Source organism: Dendrobates tinctorius, unplaced genomic scaffold (assembly GCF_039654945.1).
Source record: "Dendrobates tinctorius isolate UK_male_01 unplaced genomic scaffold, ASM3965494v1 ptg000008l, whole genome shotgun sequence".
NCBI lineage: Eukaryota > Metazoa > Chordata > Amphibia > Anura > Dendrobatidae > Dendrobates > Dendrobates tinctorius.
Window position 1 is genome coordinate 17,969,682 of NW_027361676.1, and position 19,180 is coordinate 17,988,861.

Below are 19,180 nucleotides of genomic sequence, written 5' to 3' on the forward strand. Positions count from 1 at the left end.
AGCCTTGAGATTGCTCATGCTTCCTCACAATTTGGTTTCTCAAGTCCTCAGACAGTTCTTTGGTCTTCTTTCTTTTCTCCATGCTCAATGTGGTACACACAAGGACACAGGACAGAGGTTGAGTCAACTTTAATCCATGTCAACTGGCTGCAAGTGTGATTTAGTTATTGCCAACACCTGTTAGGTGCCACAGCTAAGTTACAGGTGCTGTTAATTACACAAATTAGAGAAGCATCACATGATTTTTCGCACAGTGCCAATACTTTTGTCCACCCTCTTTTTTATGTTTGGTGTGGAATTATATCCAATTTGGCTTTAGGACAATTCTGTTTGTGTTTTTTCATTTAAGACAAATTAAATGAAGATAATAATACCAAAGAATTTGTGTTTGCAATCATTTTCAGGAAGAAACTGAGTATTATCTGACAGAATTGCAGGGGTGTCAATACTTTTGGCCATGACTGTATATATATATATATATATATATATATATATATATATATATATATATATATATATATATATATATATATATATATATATATATATTGTAGAATCAGGAATATGTAAAAAAAAAAAATGGACTCAAATAAAAATGACTTCTTGGAGATTAAAAGAATGGAGGTGGGGGAAGAAAACAGTGTGCCCAGATTATTACACCATGATATTACTCGGTAAAATCACCAAATCCTTCTCCATTATTCAAGATGATTTTCAATTTGTAAAGTGCAAATGCAATAAAGTGGCCAAAACAGACCCACTCAAAATACTACTTTCTAAGAATGGTAGAGGGTTTGTAATAATCAAATTAATGCACACTAAACCTAGTATCAACCAAGGATTGTATCAGATTCCAAATAAATGTACAGGCCAAGTGGCCAGTAAAGCATGTATAATCCTAAGAGACCAACATTAAATGGAACGTGGAGAGGGAAGACCCCAACGCATGTTTCGCAATTTGCTTCTTCGGGGGTGTGTGGTCAAGAAGTTATTTTTATTTGAGTCCCATTTTTTTGGCATTCATGATTCTATATACCAGCTTTTCTGGACGTGGTATCTAGGCGTCGCCAATTCCTTCTTCGCTTTATTGCTGTATCCAACTATTATTGATGTGTCTTTATGTAACCATAAAATTTGAATATATTTTTTATTTTTCCTATTATTTGCTCATTATCATACAATTTAAACTATGAATTCCTTTAAAACAGCAAAATAGATTTCAACAATAAAAGGTAAGGATTTACTCAGCAGTAAAGTGCCCTTACGTACATGCCATTAGTTTGCAGTATAAAATCCTGATATGTTCTCTTTAACCGTTTTCCGACATCGGGCGTACATTTATGCCAATGTCGGACTCATTTCTTGGACTCCTCAATGCCCGAGCCCACATCTTTCCCAGTACGTGTCAGCTGTTTTAAATAGCTGTCATGTGCCCGGAACAGCCTCGGGTGGAATCGCGATCCACCTACGGCAGGGGTGGGGAACCTCAGGCCCCAGGGCCATTTACGGCCCTCGCTGACCTTTTATCAGGCCCCCGAGCAGCTTCTCAGGGACCGCATTCTTGGTCAGGGAGCTGTATTTTGATTGCCACAATCTCAATTTCTTCTTGCTCTGTTAGCACACACACGCAGTGTTCACTACTGAACATTGAAGGGCATGCAATGAAAGATTAAGTCATGAAACCAGTGCCAGAGTCAGGATGCACTTTGTGGGCGGAGTTTGTATGGCCCCAGAAGGATGGTATAAATATCCAAATGGCTCTTGGCAGAAAAAAAGATTCCCCACCCCTGACCTACGGCTATAAACCCGTTAAATGCCTCTGTCAAACGGACAGCGGCATTTAACTCGTTTCGGGCCGGCAATCTGCCCATCGATGTCCCCATCACGTGATCGTGGGTCACCGATATGTTGGCATGCACCCAGAGGTCTAGAGACCTCTATGGTTGTCACTGCTGGATTGCACTGATGGAGACTATTGAAGCATGCCAAAAAAGAAAAAAATATTAAAGAAAAAAAATTTCAAATCACCCCCCTATCACCTCATTCAAAATAAAACAAAAACACATTTGGTATCGCCGCGTTCAGAATCTCCCGATCGATTAAAAAAAAAAGCGATTAAAAAAAAAAAAAAAATATAAGAACCTGATCGCTAAACGGCGTAGCGAGAAAAAAGTAAAAATGCCAGAATTGCATGTTTTTGGTCGCCACGACATTGCATTAAGATGCAATAACGGGCGAACAGAAGATCATATCCGCACCAAAATGGTATCTTTAAAAACGTCAGCCCGGCACGCAAAAAATAAGCCAAAACCCAACCCGAGATCCCAAAAAATGGAAACAGGGTAGCATGAAATGGCGCAATTTTCTTTTCTTAAAGTTTGGATTTTTTTTCACCACTTAGATAAAAAAGGAACGTAGACATGTTTGGCATCTATGACAGTTGAGATTTAGCATTTAGTAAACATGGTGGAGAAATAAAAGCAAAGTGTGGGATTGCACTTTCTTTGCAATTTCACCGCACTTGGAATTCCCCCCCCTCCGCCCCCACCGTTTTAATGTACACGACATGGTAAAACCAATGGTGTCGTTTGAAATTACAACTTGTTCCGCAGAAAACCCTCACATGGCCATTTTGACCAAAGAATGAAAAAAAAGTTATGGCTCTGGGAGGAAGGGAAACAAAAAATGAAAATTCCCTCTGGGCATTAAGGGGTTAAAGGGAATCTGTCAGTAGGATCAACCCTTCTAAGCCGTCTATATGGGCATTGTAGGTCATGGGAAACTGAATATAATGATACCTTGATATCTGCGATAACCAGAAATATATTCTAGCCTCTGTATGAAATAACATTTCTGGTGGTTGTGCACTGCAGTTGCAAGAGAAATCCAAAATAATGTCATTCTCCGAATATCCCTTTTAAAACACCACTCACAAACTTAAAAACGATGGGCCTGATTCTTTGGGATTTGTTAGCATGTGTGGACTAGCAGGGCCTGGGTAAGCATTGGAACAACGCTGCAGGGATCATTGAGGTTTACTCTCGCCAGTTTGAGAAGCATGTGTGTTTCCTTAGCTTAATACATTCCTGTATATTAATAGTTTTTCTCTTTCCTAGATGACTTTTCAGCCATGAGTGAAGAACACTTAGATATTCTTAATGGATGTGGAATTGTTAACAGGACAGAGAATGAAGCTGCCTTGCTTGCATTAATGGAAAAGACAGGATACAATATGGTACAAGAGAATGGACAGCGCAAGTTTGGTGGTCCTCCTCCAGGTATATGTTGGCTTTGTCCCTAAATCTACACTTGTATGTACTATAGTTCACCAGATGGAGAGCGCGCCCATTTACATTTTTATCTTTCTGTGGATATTTTGTAGATGTGTGTGTAAAAAGCGAGTACCCATATATATAAAAATACTGGATATCAACATGGTATGACAAACAAAGAAATTAAAATTGTTTGTATTTTACTCTGGTGTTTAGAATTACAATTTGAGATTTAATTTGTATTTTAGGTTGGGAAGGCCCTCCTCCTCCACGGGGCTGTGAAGTGTTTGTTGGGAAAATTCCCCGTGACATGTATGAAGACGAACTTGTCCCTGTATTTGAAAGAGCTGGAAAAATCTATGAATTTAGGCTAATGATGGAATTTAGTGGCGAAAATCGAGGTTATGCTTTTGTTATGTATACAAATAGAGACGAAGCCTTGTTGGCTATTCGAATGCTGAATAATTATGAGATTCGTCGTGGCAAGTTCATCGGAGTCTGTGTTAGTTTAGACAACTGCAGACTCTTTATCGGTGCCATTCCAAAGGAAAAGCAGAAAGAAGAAATATTGGAAGAAATGAAGAAAGTTGCAGAAGGAGTAGTGGATGTCATTGTGTACCCAAGTGCCACTGACAAAACCAAAAACCGAGGCTTTGCCTTTGTAGAGTTTGAATCTCACAGAGCGGCTGCCATGGCCAGAAGGAAACTGATTCCAGGTGATTACATTCTTCTGTGACCCATATGCAATATGTGGTGCGACTACAAAATATGGCTGCGCTGCATTAATTGCGGCAAGTCTGATAAAAGCACAAGAAAAGCCACACAAGGTTTTCTTTAACCTCTGGTTTGATGGCAAGTACAAGTAAAGCATATTAAAACATGGCAGATTCATCAAAGCTTTTATGTCAGAAAAATGGTGTACAAGCTTTGAAAAGTGCTGACGTTTTATATGCCAGAAATGTTGAGGTGCACGCCACTCAGATGTGCCGAATTCATTAAGTGGAGTGTACCTTCTAAAGAATTTTCTGCCTTCTATTCCAGCCTGTCTTGTGTAGCGCGAGTGCGCAGTATGTCAGTCTTGAAGATGGTCTTTGCCTATACTTGTGAAACTGCATGCTGTTTTGATTTCATATTGTTAGTTATGTAAATTTTAGATTCTGAGAGAGAATATCATCAGGTTTTTATTGCACCATTTAAGAGCTGCATTAACCCCTTGCCGATATTGGGAGCAAATTTACGCCAACGTCGGACTCCCTGCCATTGATGTGGGCTCCAGCGCTGAGCCAGCATCTTTCCCGGGATATGTCAGCTGTTTTAAACAGCTGATGTGTGCCTGGAATAGCCGAGGGTGGAATTGCGATATTGGGCAGCACGGTGGCTCAGTGGTTAGCACTGCAGCCTTGCAGCGCTGGGGTCCTGGGTTCAAATTCCACCAAGGACAACTTCTCAAGGAGTTTTCCTCCCACACTCCAAAGACATACTGATAGGGCTCACAATCTAAATTCCCTATTGGAGACAGCGATGATAATGTGTTCAAACTGTAAAGCGCTGCGGAATATGTTAGCGCTATATAAAAATTATTATTAACCCATTAAATACCACTGTCAAATGCTGACAACGACATTTAACTCACGCTTCTGGCCACTGGGCCGGAAATCTGCCCACCGGAGACCCCTGTGTGATTGCGGGTCATTGGCATGACAACCAGAGGTCTCAGTGCTGGCTTTCTGTGAGCGCCACCCAGTGGTCGGCGCTTATAGCAAGTGAGTAATTCTGCAATATAGAGGCGATCTGATCATTGCCTCTACGTAGCAGAGCCGATTGGGTTGTGGCAGCTCCCATGGAGACTATTGAAGCATGCCAAAAGTAAAAAAAAAAAAAAAAAAGTTTTTAAAATACAAAAAAAAAATATAAAACACACATTTGGTCAAACACATATTTGGTGTCGCTGCGTTGAGAATTGCCCAATCAATAAAAAACAAAATTAACCTGATTGTTAAATGGCGTAGCGAGAAAAGAAGCCAAAAAGCCAGAATTACATTTTTGGTCGCTGCAACATTGCATTAAAATGCAATAACGGGCGATCAAAAGATCGTATCTGCACTAAAATGGTATTGTTAAAAACGTCAGCTCGGCGCACAAAAAATAAGCCCTCACCCGACCAGAGATCATGAAAAATAGAGGTGCTGAGGGTTTTCGGAAAATGACAATTTTTTTTTTTTTTTTAACAAAGTTTGGAATTTTTTTTCACCACTTAACCCTTTTGCGCCAGAGCCTGTTTTTGCCTTAGTGACCTGGCCAATTTTTTTCAATTCTGACCAGTGTCACTTTATCAGGTCATAACTCTAGAATGCTTCAACGGATCCTTGATTCGCGATTCATCACTGAATATGACTTTCATCCAGTCATCCACAGTCCACGATTGCTTTTCCTTAGCCCATTGTAACTTTGTTTTTCTGTTTAGGTGTTAATGATGGCTTTCGTTTAGCTTTGTAAATCCCATTTTCCCTTCCCCATGACAGCACCGCAGACATGAGAGATGGTATCCGCCCCCAGGAAACAGGAAACCTGTAGCAGAGACATAAGAAGGGGGCGGCACCTCTCTTCCTCAGTTTGGTTTCCTGTTTCCCGCAGGCGGATGCCTGGGGCAGAGTCTGTGCCTCCGGAGGGATCCCCCTCTGATGTCGTCCGGTCAGGAGGCTGAGGTCCGCGTGGAGAGGATGGCAGCGAGGCGCGGTGGCGCGCGCCTGTCAGCCCAGCTCGGTGGGCGCTGTGAGCGGTGTCCTCCTCGTGAGACTCCCCGACGGCCGCTCCAGTGGCAGGCTGGGCCGGGGGAGGCGTGGCCACCACGACGCTGGCGCCGACGGCTTCCGGGGTCGCACCGGAAGTGACCTCACACGCCGGGGGGAGCGGTGTACTGGGCACTTCCGGGTGGGAGCGGTCCCAGAAGTGCGCACCGTTCCTCCATAAAAAGGGAGGCAAGGCAGGTACCACTGGTCCCTGAGAGGCTGCACACAGGCTCCGGAGTTGTAGAGCCAGATCAGCAGCCGAGCGCAGATGGATCCTGAAGGCGAGATACGCGTGCAGGAGGAAGAGCCACCGGCTCCCGGGGTACCCAGAAGGCCGGGTGAGTGCCTTTGTAAGGCAGCACAATATATTAACAACTGCCCTGTGTCTTCTGTAGGGAAAGGCCACTTCAAAGCAAAAGAACAAGGAATGTGCACTATGCAAAAAGGCCCTAGCTAAATCTTATGAGAAGCGACTTTTGTCGCTTGTGTATTAAAAAAAACAGTGGCCGAAGAGTCACCATCCCTGCTCCAGAGCATTAAAACTATGATCCGGGATCAAGTAAAGTCGACGGTAAAAGATGAATTAAAAGGAGCAGACTACACTTGGCTCCGATATAACTCCTGCTTCACCCCCGCCCCCACCTCCTCCTCTCCTACAGAAATAACTACTGACAGAGTCTGAGGAAGAACAAGGGGAGATAGGGCCCTCGGACTCGGACCTGGACTCATCGGACGAGGAAAAGGGTCGTCCATATTTCCTATCTGAGGACATTGGGAAATTACTAAGGCTACGTGCACACACTGCAGATTCGTCTGCGGATTCATATCTGCGGAACCGCAGGTAAAATGACCTGCGGTTTTTCCTGCGGATTGGCCTGCGGTTTTGCCCTGCGGTTTGCCACCTGGACAATGGAATAGGTGGCAAACCGCAGCAGAATCCGCAGAAACAATTGACATGCTGCGGAAAAAAAAAACGCAGCTTTTCCGCAGGTAAAAATCCGCAGCATGTGCACAGCAGAATGTTAATCCCATAGGATAATATGCTACTGTACACTGGTTGCAGAACTGCTGCAGTTCTTCTGCGGTCAAAACTGCAGCAGAAACGCAGCAAAAACTGCAGCGTGTGCACATGGCCTAAAGCTTGTAAGGTCCACAATGGGACTTGAAACACCAAAAGAGCCAAAGTCAATTCAAGATGCTATGTTTAGTAATCTTGAGGGGAAAAAACGAAGGGTTTTTCCCTTCCATGATAACCTGTTAAATTTGATCAAGAGGGAATGGAAGAAACCCAACAAAAAATGTCCATACCGCAAGCGCTCAAACGTAAATACCCGTTTCATGAGGAGGTATGTGATAAATGGGAAAAAGCTCCCAGACTAGATACATCCAGGGGAATAGCATTGCCATTTGAGGACATGGGCGCCTTAAAAGATCCCCTTGACAAGAAAGCAGACGCTTTTCTTAAATCTGCTTGGGAAGCATCGGCTTGGTCATTTAAGCCCAAGCCCAAGGTTAGATGAATTAAGTGACCAAATTAAGAATAAATGCCCAAAGGGAGACACTGCTGGAGGCAATACCTTCCCTACAGAAGGCAGCGGGATTCCTGGCTGACGCCGCAGTAGATTCCGTCCGAGATGCCGCCCGTGCATGCGCCCTTTCAAATTCAGGCCGCAGAGCACTTTGGTTAAAAAACTGGTCGGCAGACTTCCAGTCAAAGGTTAAACTCTGCGCCATACCATGTGAGGGTCAATACCTGTTTGGGAAAGCATTGGAAGAAATTTTAGAAAAAGCGTCAGATAAGAAAAAACGGTTTCCACCCCCCTTCCCTAGGCGTCGGTGGACTGAAGCTCGCTCGTCCTTTCGTGGAGCAGGGAACAGAGGGAGCCGAGGATGGCCAGACGATAGAACCACGCGGGGCAGACCCTGGAGGGGAAAAGAAAGGATTCCTCTTTAGTAAAACCACTCAGACCCGATACTAAGCAATGACGCCAGGGCGGTTGGGGGAAGGCTTCGGTTCTTTGTCCATCAATGGGTAGCATTGCCCGCCTCAAAGTGGGTAACCGACCTGTTAGCCGAGGGCCTACGACTAAGTTTTCTAAGCCTTCCACCTCAAAGAGTAAAAGTGACCCGGGTAGCCAAAAAGAATCAGGCCACGCTAGAAAAGGAGATTCAACTCCTCATGCAAATGGAGCTAAAAGTATCGTGTCATCAAGTAGGGAAAGGATTTTACAGCACTCTGTTCCTCGCGCCAAAATCAGATGGGTCACTAAGAACAATATTCAAATCTCAAAGCCCTGAACCAATACATCAGAACAGAGAAATTCAAAATGGAGACCTTGGGGGTCAGCAGTGAAGCTACTAGACCCGGGTTGCTACATGGCAGTAATAGATCTTACCGACGCCTATTACCATGTCCCAATATGGGGGGGGGGGAACACCAACAATATCTAAGATTGGTAGTAGAGATTGCTCAAGTCCCCACTCATCTACAGTACCAGTGCCTACCCTTCGGGGTATTAGTGGCCCCTCGTATATTTACAAAAATCATTGGGGAAGTAGCATCCTTTATAAGAAGGGAAAATATCCTGTTAGTACCCTATCTAGACGATTTCCTCGTCATAGCAAACGACAAGCAAAATTGCGAAATGCAGTTACAAAGGTCCTGGAAATATTAACCAGGTTAGGCTGGATGATCAATCTAAAAAAATCCAAATTAACTCCAGTGCAGTCACAAGAATTCCTTGGAATTCAATTGGACTCATTAAAACAGCAGTGCATTCTTCCAGAAAGGAAAGTTAAGGCTATCCAACAAAAAACACAACGGATACAATCTTGCCGAGCCATATAAGTAATTGAGGCAATGTCGCTCCTGGGCACGTTAACATCAACAATCCCAGCGGTCCGGTGGGCACAAGCCCATACGAGAGAACTACAGTGGCAGATCCTATACGAACAGGAGAAGGGTCCTTCCAATTTAAATCGGGAGATCATTCTCTCACCTCAAGTGCAGGAGTCATTAAAATGGTGGCTGAGCACTGAAAACTTTAACAGATCAGTGCCCTAGACTACTCAAAACTCGGTGGTACTGACCACGGACGCAAGTCCGAGTGGTTGGGGGGGCACATAGAGAAACGAACCCTACAGGGCCAGTGGGAACCCGGAATGAGGGATGAATCTTCAAATCTAAAAGAACTGGCGGCTGTGAGGCGAGCCCTTCCCCTGGTAAAGCGAGAGTGCAAGGGAGACATGTCACCATATTATCCAACAACAACACGGTCATAGCATACTGTACATAAACAGACAAGGGGGTACAAGGTCGGCAACCCTTATGGCAAAGGCCAGGGAATTATTCGCATGGGCGGAAAACAATCTTCTGTCCTTATCGGGTACACATTTAAAGGGGGCAGACAATTATCTGGCCGATTATTTAAGCCGTCATGTACTACACCAGGGAGAATGGTCCCCAAGTCAAAAAATATTTGGGGAAATCTGCGCTGCCTGGGGCACACCAGAAGTAGACCTGTTTGCTACCAGGGAAAATCGAAAAGTAGACAGGTTCTACTCCCTAAATCCAAGAGAGCAGCCAGAGGGGGTGGATTCGCTACTACACCAGCGGAAATTTCGTCTGGCCTATGCGTTCCCCCCCCCATTTCTATTGATTCCAATAGTCTTGAAAAAGATCCAACAGGACAAAGCTCGAATAATCCTGGTTGCGCCCTTCTGGCCGAAAAGGGCATGGTTCACATGGCTCAGACGCAGGTCTGTTATGAATGGGTCACCGAGGAGAAAAAAGCAAAACAAGCTAAGTCACAGAAAACCAGAGAGGTTGGTAACTATGCAGATTGCAGATCCCTGATCTGACCACACAACTAGCAGCAGCCGTGGAGCGTGCCTACGATGTTCCTAGACGCCTCGTCACGGCCGTAGGACTAAATAAGCCTAAAACAAGAAAAGGGAACACTAACTGCCCCAGAGCAGACCCCAAAGGAATAGATAGCCCCCACACATGTATTGACGGTGAAACAAGATGAAGGCACAAACACAGGCAGGAAAATAGGCTGAGCAAATGATGGTGCCCAAACTAACTAGACAGGAAAGGAAAGACACTGTCTGCAACCTGCAAAAAACCCTACAAAAATCATGTCCAACACTTCTGATAACAAAATTAACCCTGAAGTCACTAGACTTCTCCCACTATATCAGTACTCTGAAATATTCTGAGACAGAGCAAAAAGAGACCGAACTAGTAAGGGACAAAAGGCCAATTGACAAAATACTGATAAATAAGAGTGGAAATTCAGCACAGCCCCCAGCAGGGGCTGGCTGACCACACCAAAAACTGAATAGACCAACAAAATCAAGTGTGAACATTAGCAGAAAAACTTAGCTTTAGATGACTGGAACAGAGCTGAAAACCAAGAGCTGACAAGCCAGAAGGAATCACCAGCAACTGAATAGGGCGTCGGCTGTCTTAAATCCAATCTGAGACTCCTGAGATCCAATCGTCATCCTCATTCTCAGGTGGCAGATCTCCACCGATCAAATCAGCCTCTGTACCTCCTGTTACCACCAGAGGGAGTCTGGAAGGAGAACTCACAACTGGTGAACCAGAGAAAAACTCACAACACATGTCTATCTCGGACCCATGGATCCTCCCAGATACCCCAAATTTGCTATACCAGGGCCCAGTAGAACACCCCAGGGTTCACAGGCTGCACCTCACTGCGTGGAACTTAAGAGGGGACTCCTAGCAAAAGTTCTCAGTCCCGTTAGTAACCACCCTGCTTGCTAGCAGAAAGGAGGTAACTTCACGTAAATAACTACAAATTTGAGAAAAATTCTTGCAGTTCACAGGCAAACAATGGACTGGTACAGCCCACAAAATACCAATAAAAGAGATCCTAGAGTTCCTCCAGAAAGGACTGGAAAAATGACTATCCACAAGCACCCTAAAAGTGCAGGTATCGGCCCTTGGTGCGTTGTTTGATCAAAAACTGGCTGATCACCCATGGATCTATAGATTCTTTCGGGCCTCCTTTACATCCAGGCCCACAAAATTAACATCTAAAGTAGCTCCCTGGGATCTAAATTTCGTATTAAGGGCACTGACAGCATCTCCATTTGAGCCTATTGCTTCCATCTCAATAAAGGCGCTAACGCTAAAAACAGTACTCCTGGTGGCCCTAACCTCAGCTCGTTGTGTCTGCGAGCTGCAGGCAGTATCTGTAAATCCACCATATACCACCTTTTTGGATGATAGAGTGATCATAAAAACTGATCCGGCCTTCCTACCGAAGGTAAATTCCAAATTCCACAGGGAGCAGGAGATAATTTTTCCCTCATTTTGTCCAAATCCCAGGGAGAGAAAACCTTCCATTGCCTAGATGTCAGACGTTGCCTGCTTCAATATATAGAAGCCTCAAAATCATGGCGACAGTCTTCAGCCCTTTTTGTCTCCTTTCAGGGTAAGAAAGCTTCAAAATCAACAGTTGCACGATGGCTACGTATGGGTATTGCACTGGCTTCTTCTTTAGATCAGACTCCCCCACTCTACGAGAGCCATAGCCAAGTCCTAGGCTGAAAGGGCACATGCTTCGGTTGAGCAAATCTGTAAAGCAGCAGTATGGTCCTCACCATCCACTTTCTTCCGACACTATAGACTAGACCTAGGGCCCTCAAATCTGGCCTTTGGGAGAAAAGTGTTGTCCGCTGTTGTCCCACCCTAGGAGTCTATTCTATCTTTCCTCTCATGTCTGCGGTGCTGTCATGGGGAAGGGAAAAAATGATAATTACCGGTAATTTGATTTTCCACAGCCATGACAGCACCGCATTGTTCCCGCCCTACCTTGGTGATGGTTGTGTGGTGCACCAGAAAATTTAAAGTTGTATCTGGATATGTAAATCTATGTGAAAAAAATATATAAAAAAAAATAATAAAGGAAAAAGAAGGTGAATATTAGTGACACTTATATAACATGTATGTAAACTAATAAGGCGGTTACCTTTGCATACTCTGAAACAAACTGAGGAAGAGAGGTGCCGCCCCATTCTTATGTCTCTGCTACAGGTTTCCTGTTTTCTGGGGGCGGATACCATCTTATGTCTGCAGTGCTGTCATGGCTCTGAAAATCAAATTACCGGTAAGTAATTATCATTTTTCCTTTATGCGGTTTCTTACAGTTCGGTCACAGACGGTGACTCCAGTTTCCACCCATTCGTTCCTCATTTGTTTTGTTGTGCATTTCCTGTTTTGGAGACATATTGCTTTAAGTTTCCGGTCTTGACGCTTTGATGTTGCGTGATTATTTACCCTCTTTTAAGAGTTTGATAATCCTTTCCTTTGTTTCAATTGACATCTCTCGTGTTGGAACCATGATTCATGTCAGTTCACTTGGTGCAACAGCTCTCCAAGGTGTGCTCACTCCAGATGCAGACTAACAAGCAGATCTAATTTGATGCAGATGTTAGTTTTGGGAATGAAAATTTACAGGGCGATTCCATAATTTTTTCCTCAGAATTGAGTGATTCCATAATTTTTTCCCTATGCTTGGTATAAAAAAGTAACCATTACTGACTACCACATTTTTGGTTCTTGATTTCTTTTAGTGTTTCTTAAAGCCAGAAAGTTGCCATTTGAATTGACGTTGGTTTTGTGCCATGTCTGTGATCTGCTTTTTTTCTACAAAATTAAACAACTGAATGAACATCCTCCAAGGCCGGTGATTCCATAATTTTTGCCAGGGTTTGTATAAGCCAAAGAAATTGCCTCCCTAATCCACCTGGCTAAAGTGTTCTTGGACACTCTTAAGTCCCTTCCTAACTCCTTGGAAGGATGCAAATAAGGAATTGTCCTTTATCAATGGATCTGTGGCCGAAACATAACTAAGGAGGCACCTTCTTACATTTAGGGAATGAAGTTTTTGCTCTGGTTAGCAGGATTAGGACAGTTGTGAAATTTTGAAGCAACTTTGGGCAGATATAAGGGATCTGGCTTTAATATAACCCTGTCCTCCCTAAACTGGGTATACGGAGGTAGTCTAGAGAGAGCCTGCAGATCACTAACCCTCCTAGCGGACGTTAGTGCGACCAACAGGGCAGTCTTGAAGGATAGGATTCTAATGGGGGCAAAATCAGCAGGCTCAAATGGGGCTTCTGTTAATGCTGATAGCACCAGGTTGAGATCCCATGGAACCAGCTTCCGTTTAATGATGGGTCTGGACCTAGCCGCTGCCTTGATGAACCTAGCTACCCAGTAATTGCCCGCTAGGTTTCAGTTGTATGTGCTCCTAGAGCCGAAACCTGGACCCTAAAAATGCTCTTGGCTAGACCCAGCGGAATTCCATTATCTGGTTAATGTGGACTTTCTGACCAATCTCCGCCCCCGAGACTGATAAGAATTTTTTCCAGACTCTGATGTAGATATTTGTTGTGGAAGCTTTTCTGCTTTTCAATAGGGTGTTAACTAACCCTCGGGTGAAGCTCTTCCCCCTCAGTAGTGCCCCTTCAAATTCCAAGCTGCTAGATGTAGGTTGGACACTCGCAGATGGAAAACTGGACCTTGGGAGAGGAGATCTGGGAGCTCCGGCAGAATCCATGGCTGGGTCACATACATTTTCCTCAGCCAAGGAAACTACAGTCTCCTGGGCCAGAATGGGGCTATCAGGATTATGCAAGCCCTTTCTTCTCAAATCTTCCTCAGCACTATCGGTATTAGATTCAGTGGGGGGGGGGGGAGGCATACGCCAGGTCGAAGTTCCACGAGATTAGGAGAGCGTCCACTGCGTACGGGTTTTCTCTGGGATCCAAAGAACAAAACTGATGTAGCTGTCTATTCTTTTTGTTGGCAAGCAAGTCTATTTTTGGGGACCCCCACATGTGTACGATCTGTCTGAAGATGGCCCCATTCAGCACCCACTCTCATTGCCTGAGCTTGTTGCGGCTTGGAAAATCGGCCCAGGTAGTTTTTTCCTTCTATATGGAGGGATGTAAGGGATAGCAGATGAACCTTGCTTGGCTATCTGAAAGATACAATTCGCCACCTCCATTAACGATCTGGACAGAGTTCCCCCCGGTGGTTAATGTAGGCTACAGTTACCTGGTTGTCTGAGAAAAGCCTGACGTGTCCGCCCTGTAGGGACATAAGGTAAAGCACTTAGAGCCCGCTCCACAGCTAACAGCTTTTAAGTTATATGGATAATTCTGTTTAGATGGTGTCCACACCCCCTGGACCCACATATCCCCCATATGCGCCCCCCCAGCCTTTGGGAATAGCATCTGTGGTTATGACTCAGGGATATGATTTACCCAGGGAACTCCCCTACGTAGGTTTGATATGTGTAACCACCATCGTAGCGATTGTATGGTATCGTTGGATAATCTAAATTAATTCTTTAGGCGACCCTCTAGCCGATGAGCGTTGTGCAACACGTCCCACTGCAGGGTTCTGGTGTGGTATTGGGCCCAGAAAACTGCTGGTATACATGATGTAAGTGAGCCCAACAGCGACATTGCCCCCCTTAGCATGACCGATGTGTTGTCTATCACCCTGAGTGTTTGTCACCGAATGTTGTCCACTTTTGACTCTGGTAACCGACATTCCTGTATTTCATAATCTAGAACAAGGCCGAGGAACTGCTGCACTTTCAGGGGCTGCAACCGTGACTTTTTAAAAATTACAGTAATAATCCATCCTAACCTCTGAAGGCTGGATATTACTTTCCCTAATTGGGCGGTGCAGTGTGATTCTGAGTGTCCCACAATTAGCAGATCGTCTAGATAAGGGATCACAAGAATGTCCTGTTCATGTAAATGTGCCATAACTTCTGACATTATTTTAGTGAAAACTCGGGGTGCAACAGCAACCCCAAAGGAAAGTGCCTTGTACTGAAAGTGGTTTACTTTTCCAGCCAATGAAACTGCTACCCTTAGGAACTGCTGATGATCTGTGTGTATCGGGACGTGATAGTAGGAGTCTTTAAGGTCTAAGACTACCATAAAACACTCGTTGAATAACAGCTTTATAGCGGATTTCACAGACTCCATCTTGAAAGAGTGAATTAGATTAAATTTATTGAGGCCTTAGAGATTTATAATAATGCGGAAGGAAGCTTGTTCTGTAGGTGAAGAACGGATGGCGGTTAGAAGAAATTTATCGTGAGGGATTCTCTGGAATTCGAATTTTAGTCCCGCTCTGATATCGCTCTGGATCCTGGGGCTACTTGAAATACTTGACCAGGCTGGGTAGAAGGCCAACAGCCTCCCTCCCACCTGGTCCGGCAGTCATTTAGGTTTACTGCGGTCCCGTGGGGTATTGTGAACTCTCTCGTAGATCACTTACCCCTGGCATGTAACAGTGGCACCGAAATCTGCGGGGGATCCATCTTAGCCGCTGACACCTCTTTACGGCTTGTGGACTTTCCTGGCTGTGCCTTCTGGCTGGTTTTATGTCCCCCAGCGCGGCCACTGCTACTGGACTACCGCTGGGAGACTTTTACGTGGGTCTTCTCCGTAAGCTACGGCTGCTCCTCCGGAGACCGCTCTCCATGCTCCGGTGACTCCATTATTATTGCTCCACAATAAATGGGCCCAGAAGCAATAGGCAGCCGGCACAAGACCTCTTAAATAGCCAGCCATCCCCCAGGTACCGCCCCCGATGGTGTCAGCAAGTGTCTCCATTCACTGGCCTGCCAAGTGCCCAATTGGTGCTGCCGACCCACCCCCGACCGCAGCCGGGATCGGGACGCCCGATCATATGCACGTGTCCCTGCGCCCGTGTGAGGCGCCCCCACCAACGTCACCTGTTGTGAACCATCTCGATTTGACTTCTGGGTCGGGGCTCCCTCTGGTGGTTACTGTGGGTAGTGGAGCTGGCCAAAGTCTGCCACCTGACGACGAGGATTGGAGATCAGGGGTCACTGATAGGAGTATTTAAGTGAGCAGGCTTCCTCCTGTTCCCTGCTGGTGATTAGTTTTCTTCCTGTGCATTCTGAGGTCTGATGTCTCTTGCCTGATCCTGCATTTTTCAGTTAAGTTGTTCATTTGCTAATCCTTTGCATCTGATCTGGTTTTGCCTCTTTCTGCTTTGTTGTGAGGGTTCAGCGTGCTCCCTGCTGGTGGCAGTGCTGGACCCCGCTCCATATGTTAGTTTGTTCAGTCCCCTGTTATATTAGTCTCTTTTGCTTTGCTTCCAGTTCATACCAGAATGCTGATATAGTGGGGGCGAGGTCGTGAGACCTCAGTGTTTTTTTTTGTACATCAGACGTGTTGGATTTTTAGGGTTTTTGCGTGATTGCAGACAGTGTCTTTCCTTTCCTATCCTATCTAGTCAGTTCGGCCCCCATCATTTGCTCAGTCTATTTTCTGCCTGCGTTTGTGTCTTATCTTGTCTCACCGACAATATATGTTTGGGGGCCATCTATTCCTTTTGGGGGTCTACTCCGGGGCAGTTTAGATTTCACCTTTCTTGCTTTAGGCTTAGTTAGCTCTCCGGCTGTGCCGAGGCATCTAGGGCATCGTAGGTACGCTCCACGGCTACTGCTAGTTGTGTTGTTAGGATTAGGGGTCTGCAATCCGCTAAGTTACCAACCTTTCTGGTTTCCTGGTGGCCTAGCCTATTCCTGCCATCCTCCTTGGTGACCAGTTCATAGCAGTCACCGCCGCGGCCCGGACCGCAAATGACTGGCCATGTCATCGGGACCGTTAGCGGACACGCCCCTTCCGGCGGAAACACGTGCATCGTGCCAGCGCCGCACATCGCCGCTAGGAGCGCCACCTCCGGCCGGAGAAATCCCGTCCCCCCTGCAGGCACGGACCGTGAGGTGGCCTATACTTACCGGGTGCCTCGGCGACTGACTCCCAGAAGCAGGCACTCCCCCTGAAGGCCTCTTCCTCCTGCTGACGCCTGCACCAGCAGTTCCCTTGCCGTGTGGCGCTTCCGGCACACCGGACAGGGGACACCAGCTACCTGAGCCGGTCTCCCGGGCCCGGACATGTCTTCTGTCTTCTAGCTCAGAAAGGTACGTCTGAAGGGTTCCCCTGTCAGGGACCGGCAGCCAACTGAGGCGGCAGAGTGCCGCCCTTTTTATGTCTGTCGGTTACTTGTCCCTGAAGGGCGGATCCCCTCTCTCTTGGTGCTGTCATGGTGACTGAATAAAATCATCTTTTAGCCCCCAATTTTTTATTTTCACAAGGGTAATAGGAGAAATTGGACCCCAAAAGTTGTTGTCCAATTTGTCCTGAGTACACTGGTACCCCATATGTGGGAGAAAACTACTGTTCGGGCACACGGTGGGGCTCAAACGAGAAGTAGTGACGTTCTGGAATGCAGACTTTGATGGAATGGTCTGTGAGCGTCATGTTGCGTTTGCAGAGCCCCTAGTGTGCCTAAACAGGGGAAACCCACAATTTTAATTCCAACCCTAAGCCCAACATACCTCTAACCATAACCCTAACCACAAACCTAACCACAACACACCCCTAACTTTAGCCCCAACCCTATCCATAGCACTAACCCTAGCCCTAACCTGTGTACCTGCGATTTTTTTGTGTGACAAGAGCACTGCCTGGCACAGCTGTTGCCAGCAGCGCTTGTCACACTGTTTCTCCTCTGATCTCGCACTGACAGGAGATCAGAGGAGAAGCAGCGTTACTATTAGTCAGATCGCCAGGAAATCTCATTGCTACAACAAGCTTTCCCACAATCTCTCATTGGCTGCTATGACACTGACGTCATCAGTGTCAGGATCCTGTCAGCGCCGGCGAACTGCCACGGCTGCACAGGGTGACTCACCCACACTGCGGGAGGGCCCGGGGTCCGATACTGCAGGGGAAGTTCAGGCAGACAGGACCTGCGACGCTGAAGGTAGTAAAAAGAAAAGGACCTACGATCATGTGACTGCAGGGGGCGGTGGGGCTTAGCATCCTACTACTGGAGATAATGTAATATACATACTACAGGGATACTGTAGTAGAGGAGAGGGAAACTCTGGTCAGACAAGCAGAGGTCATACACGGAGAGGGCGGTGCGGTACCAGATGGAGGAGCAGAGTGTAGTCAGAACATAAGTAATGAGTCATACACGGAGATAGCTGAACAGTACAAGAGGAACAATCAGAGAATAGTCAGGTCACAGGCAGTGAGTCATACACAGAGAGGGTAGCGCAGTACAAGAGGAACAGGCGGAACTCGTAACAGGGATGGAACCGGATCAAAACCAAACAAGCAAGCAACAAGTTATCAGCCACAAGTCACACGTATGCAAGGGGTCAACTAACTCAGCCGAGGGCAGGAGTATAACTGACACCGGACCTAGGTCGAGAGGTCACTAAATAGCCGCCCTCTGCCAGAGAGAGGCAGAAGCAATTAACCCCTGTCTGACCAGGACAGGCCAAAGACAAAACCCCATCCTGGATCACAACAGTACCCCCCGCTCAACGGGGGGGCCACTGGACACCCGGGTCTCTCAGGATACCTGGCATAAAAGGCCTGGACCAACCGATCCGCATGAACCGATCGGGCAGGAACCCACGACCGGTCCTCCAGACCGTAGCCTTTCCAATGCACAAGATATTGAAGAGCACGACGGACCAACCTAGAGTCAACAATTCTTTCCACCTCGTACTCAGACTGCCCATCTACCAAAACCGCTGGTGGGGAAGACAATGATTCCTCCCCACAGGACCCCACAGGTTTCAAGAGGGCCCTATGGAAAACGTTGGGGATCCGTAGAAACGGCAGGAAAGCCACCGTGTTAACCGTTTCGGTAATTTCATAGGGACCAATAAATTTAGGTCCAAGCTTCGCAGAGGGGACCTTGAGCCTTGTGTTCTTAGCAGGGCTGTGGAGTCGGTAAGCCAAACCTGCGACTCCAACTCCTCAATTTCCCTTACACCGACTCCAACTCCGACTCCGACTCCCACACATATTGCTTATATTTAAGTGAAAAATTTATTGTAGTACAATGTGAACCTCAGACATTTAATCATTTTTATGATCCAATAATCAAGATATTTAGATAGAACAGAATATATATTGGTGTACTACCCGGTTTTCATTCTTTTTGGTACAGATACGATATGGATAGACAGATATGGATAAATGGATAGATAGAGCAGATTTCTA

The 19,180-nt window shown here is 46.0% G+C and overlaps 2 protein-coding genes across 13 annotated transcripts in view; one reads left to right on the top strand and one right to left on the bottom strand.

The window, feature by feature from the left end:
• The window catches only part of LOC141090740 (lecithin retinol acyltransferase-like), a 211,800-nt gene that overhangs the window by 166,850 nt on the left and 25,770 nt on the right, over positions 1-19,180 (bottom strand). The gene's annotated exons all lie outside the window — the stretch shown is intronic.
• The window catches only part of RBM46 (RNA binding motif protein 46), an 85,407-nt gene that overhangs the window by 10,285 nt on the left and 55,942 nt on the right, over positions 1-19,180 (top strand). For all 4 annotated transcript variants that reach the window (XM_073576404.1, XM_073576405.1, XM_073576403.1 and 1 more), the window contains exons 2-3: positions 3,117-3,278; positions 3,521-3,988. In XM_073576404.1, the coding sequence (XP_073432505.1) occupies positions 3,117-3,278; positions 3,521-3,988 (630 nt within the window). The remainder of the gene's footprint in view (positions 1-3,116; positions 3,279-3,520; positions 3,989-19,180) is intronic.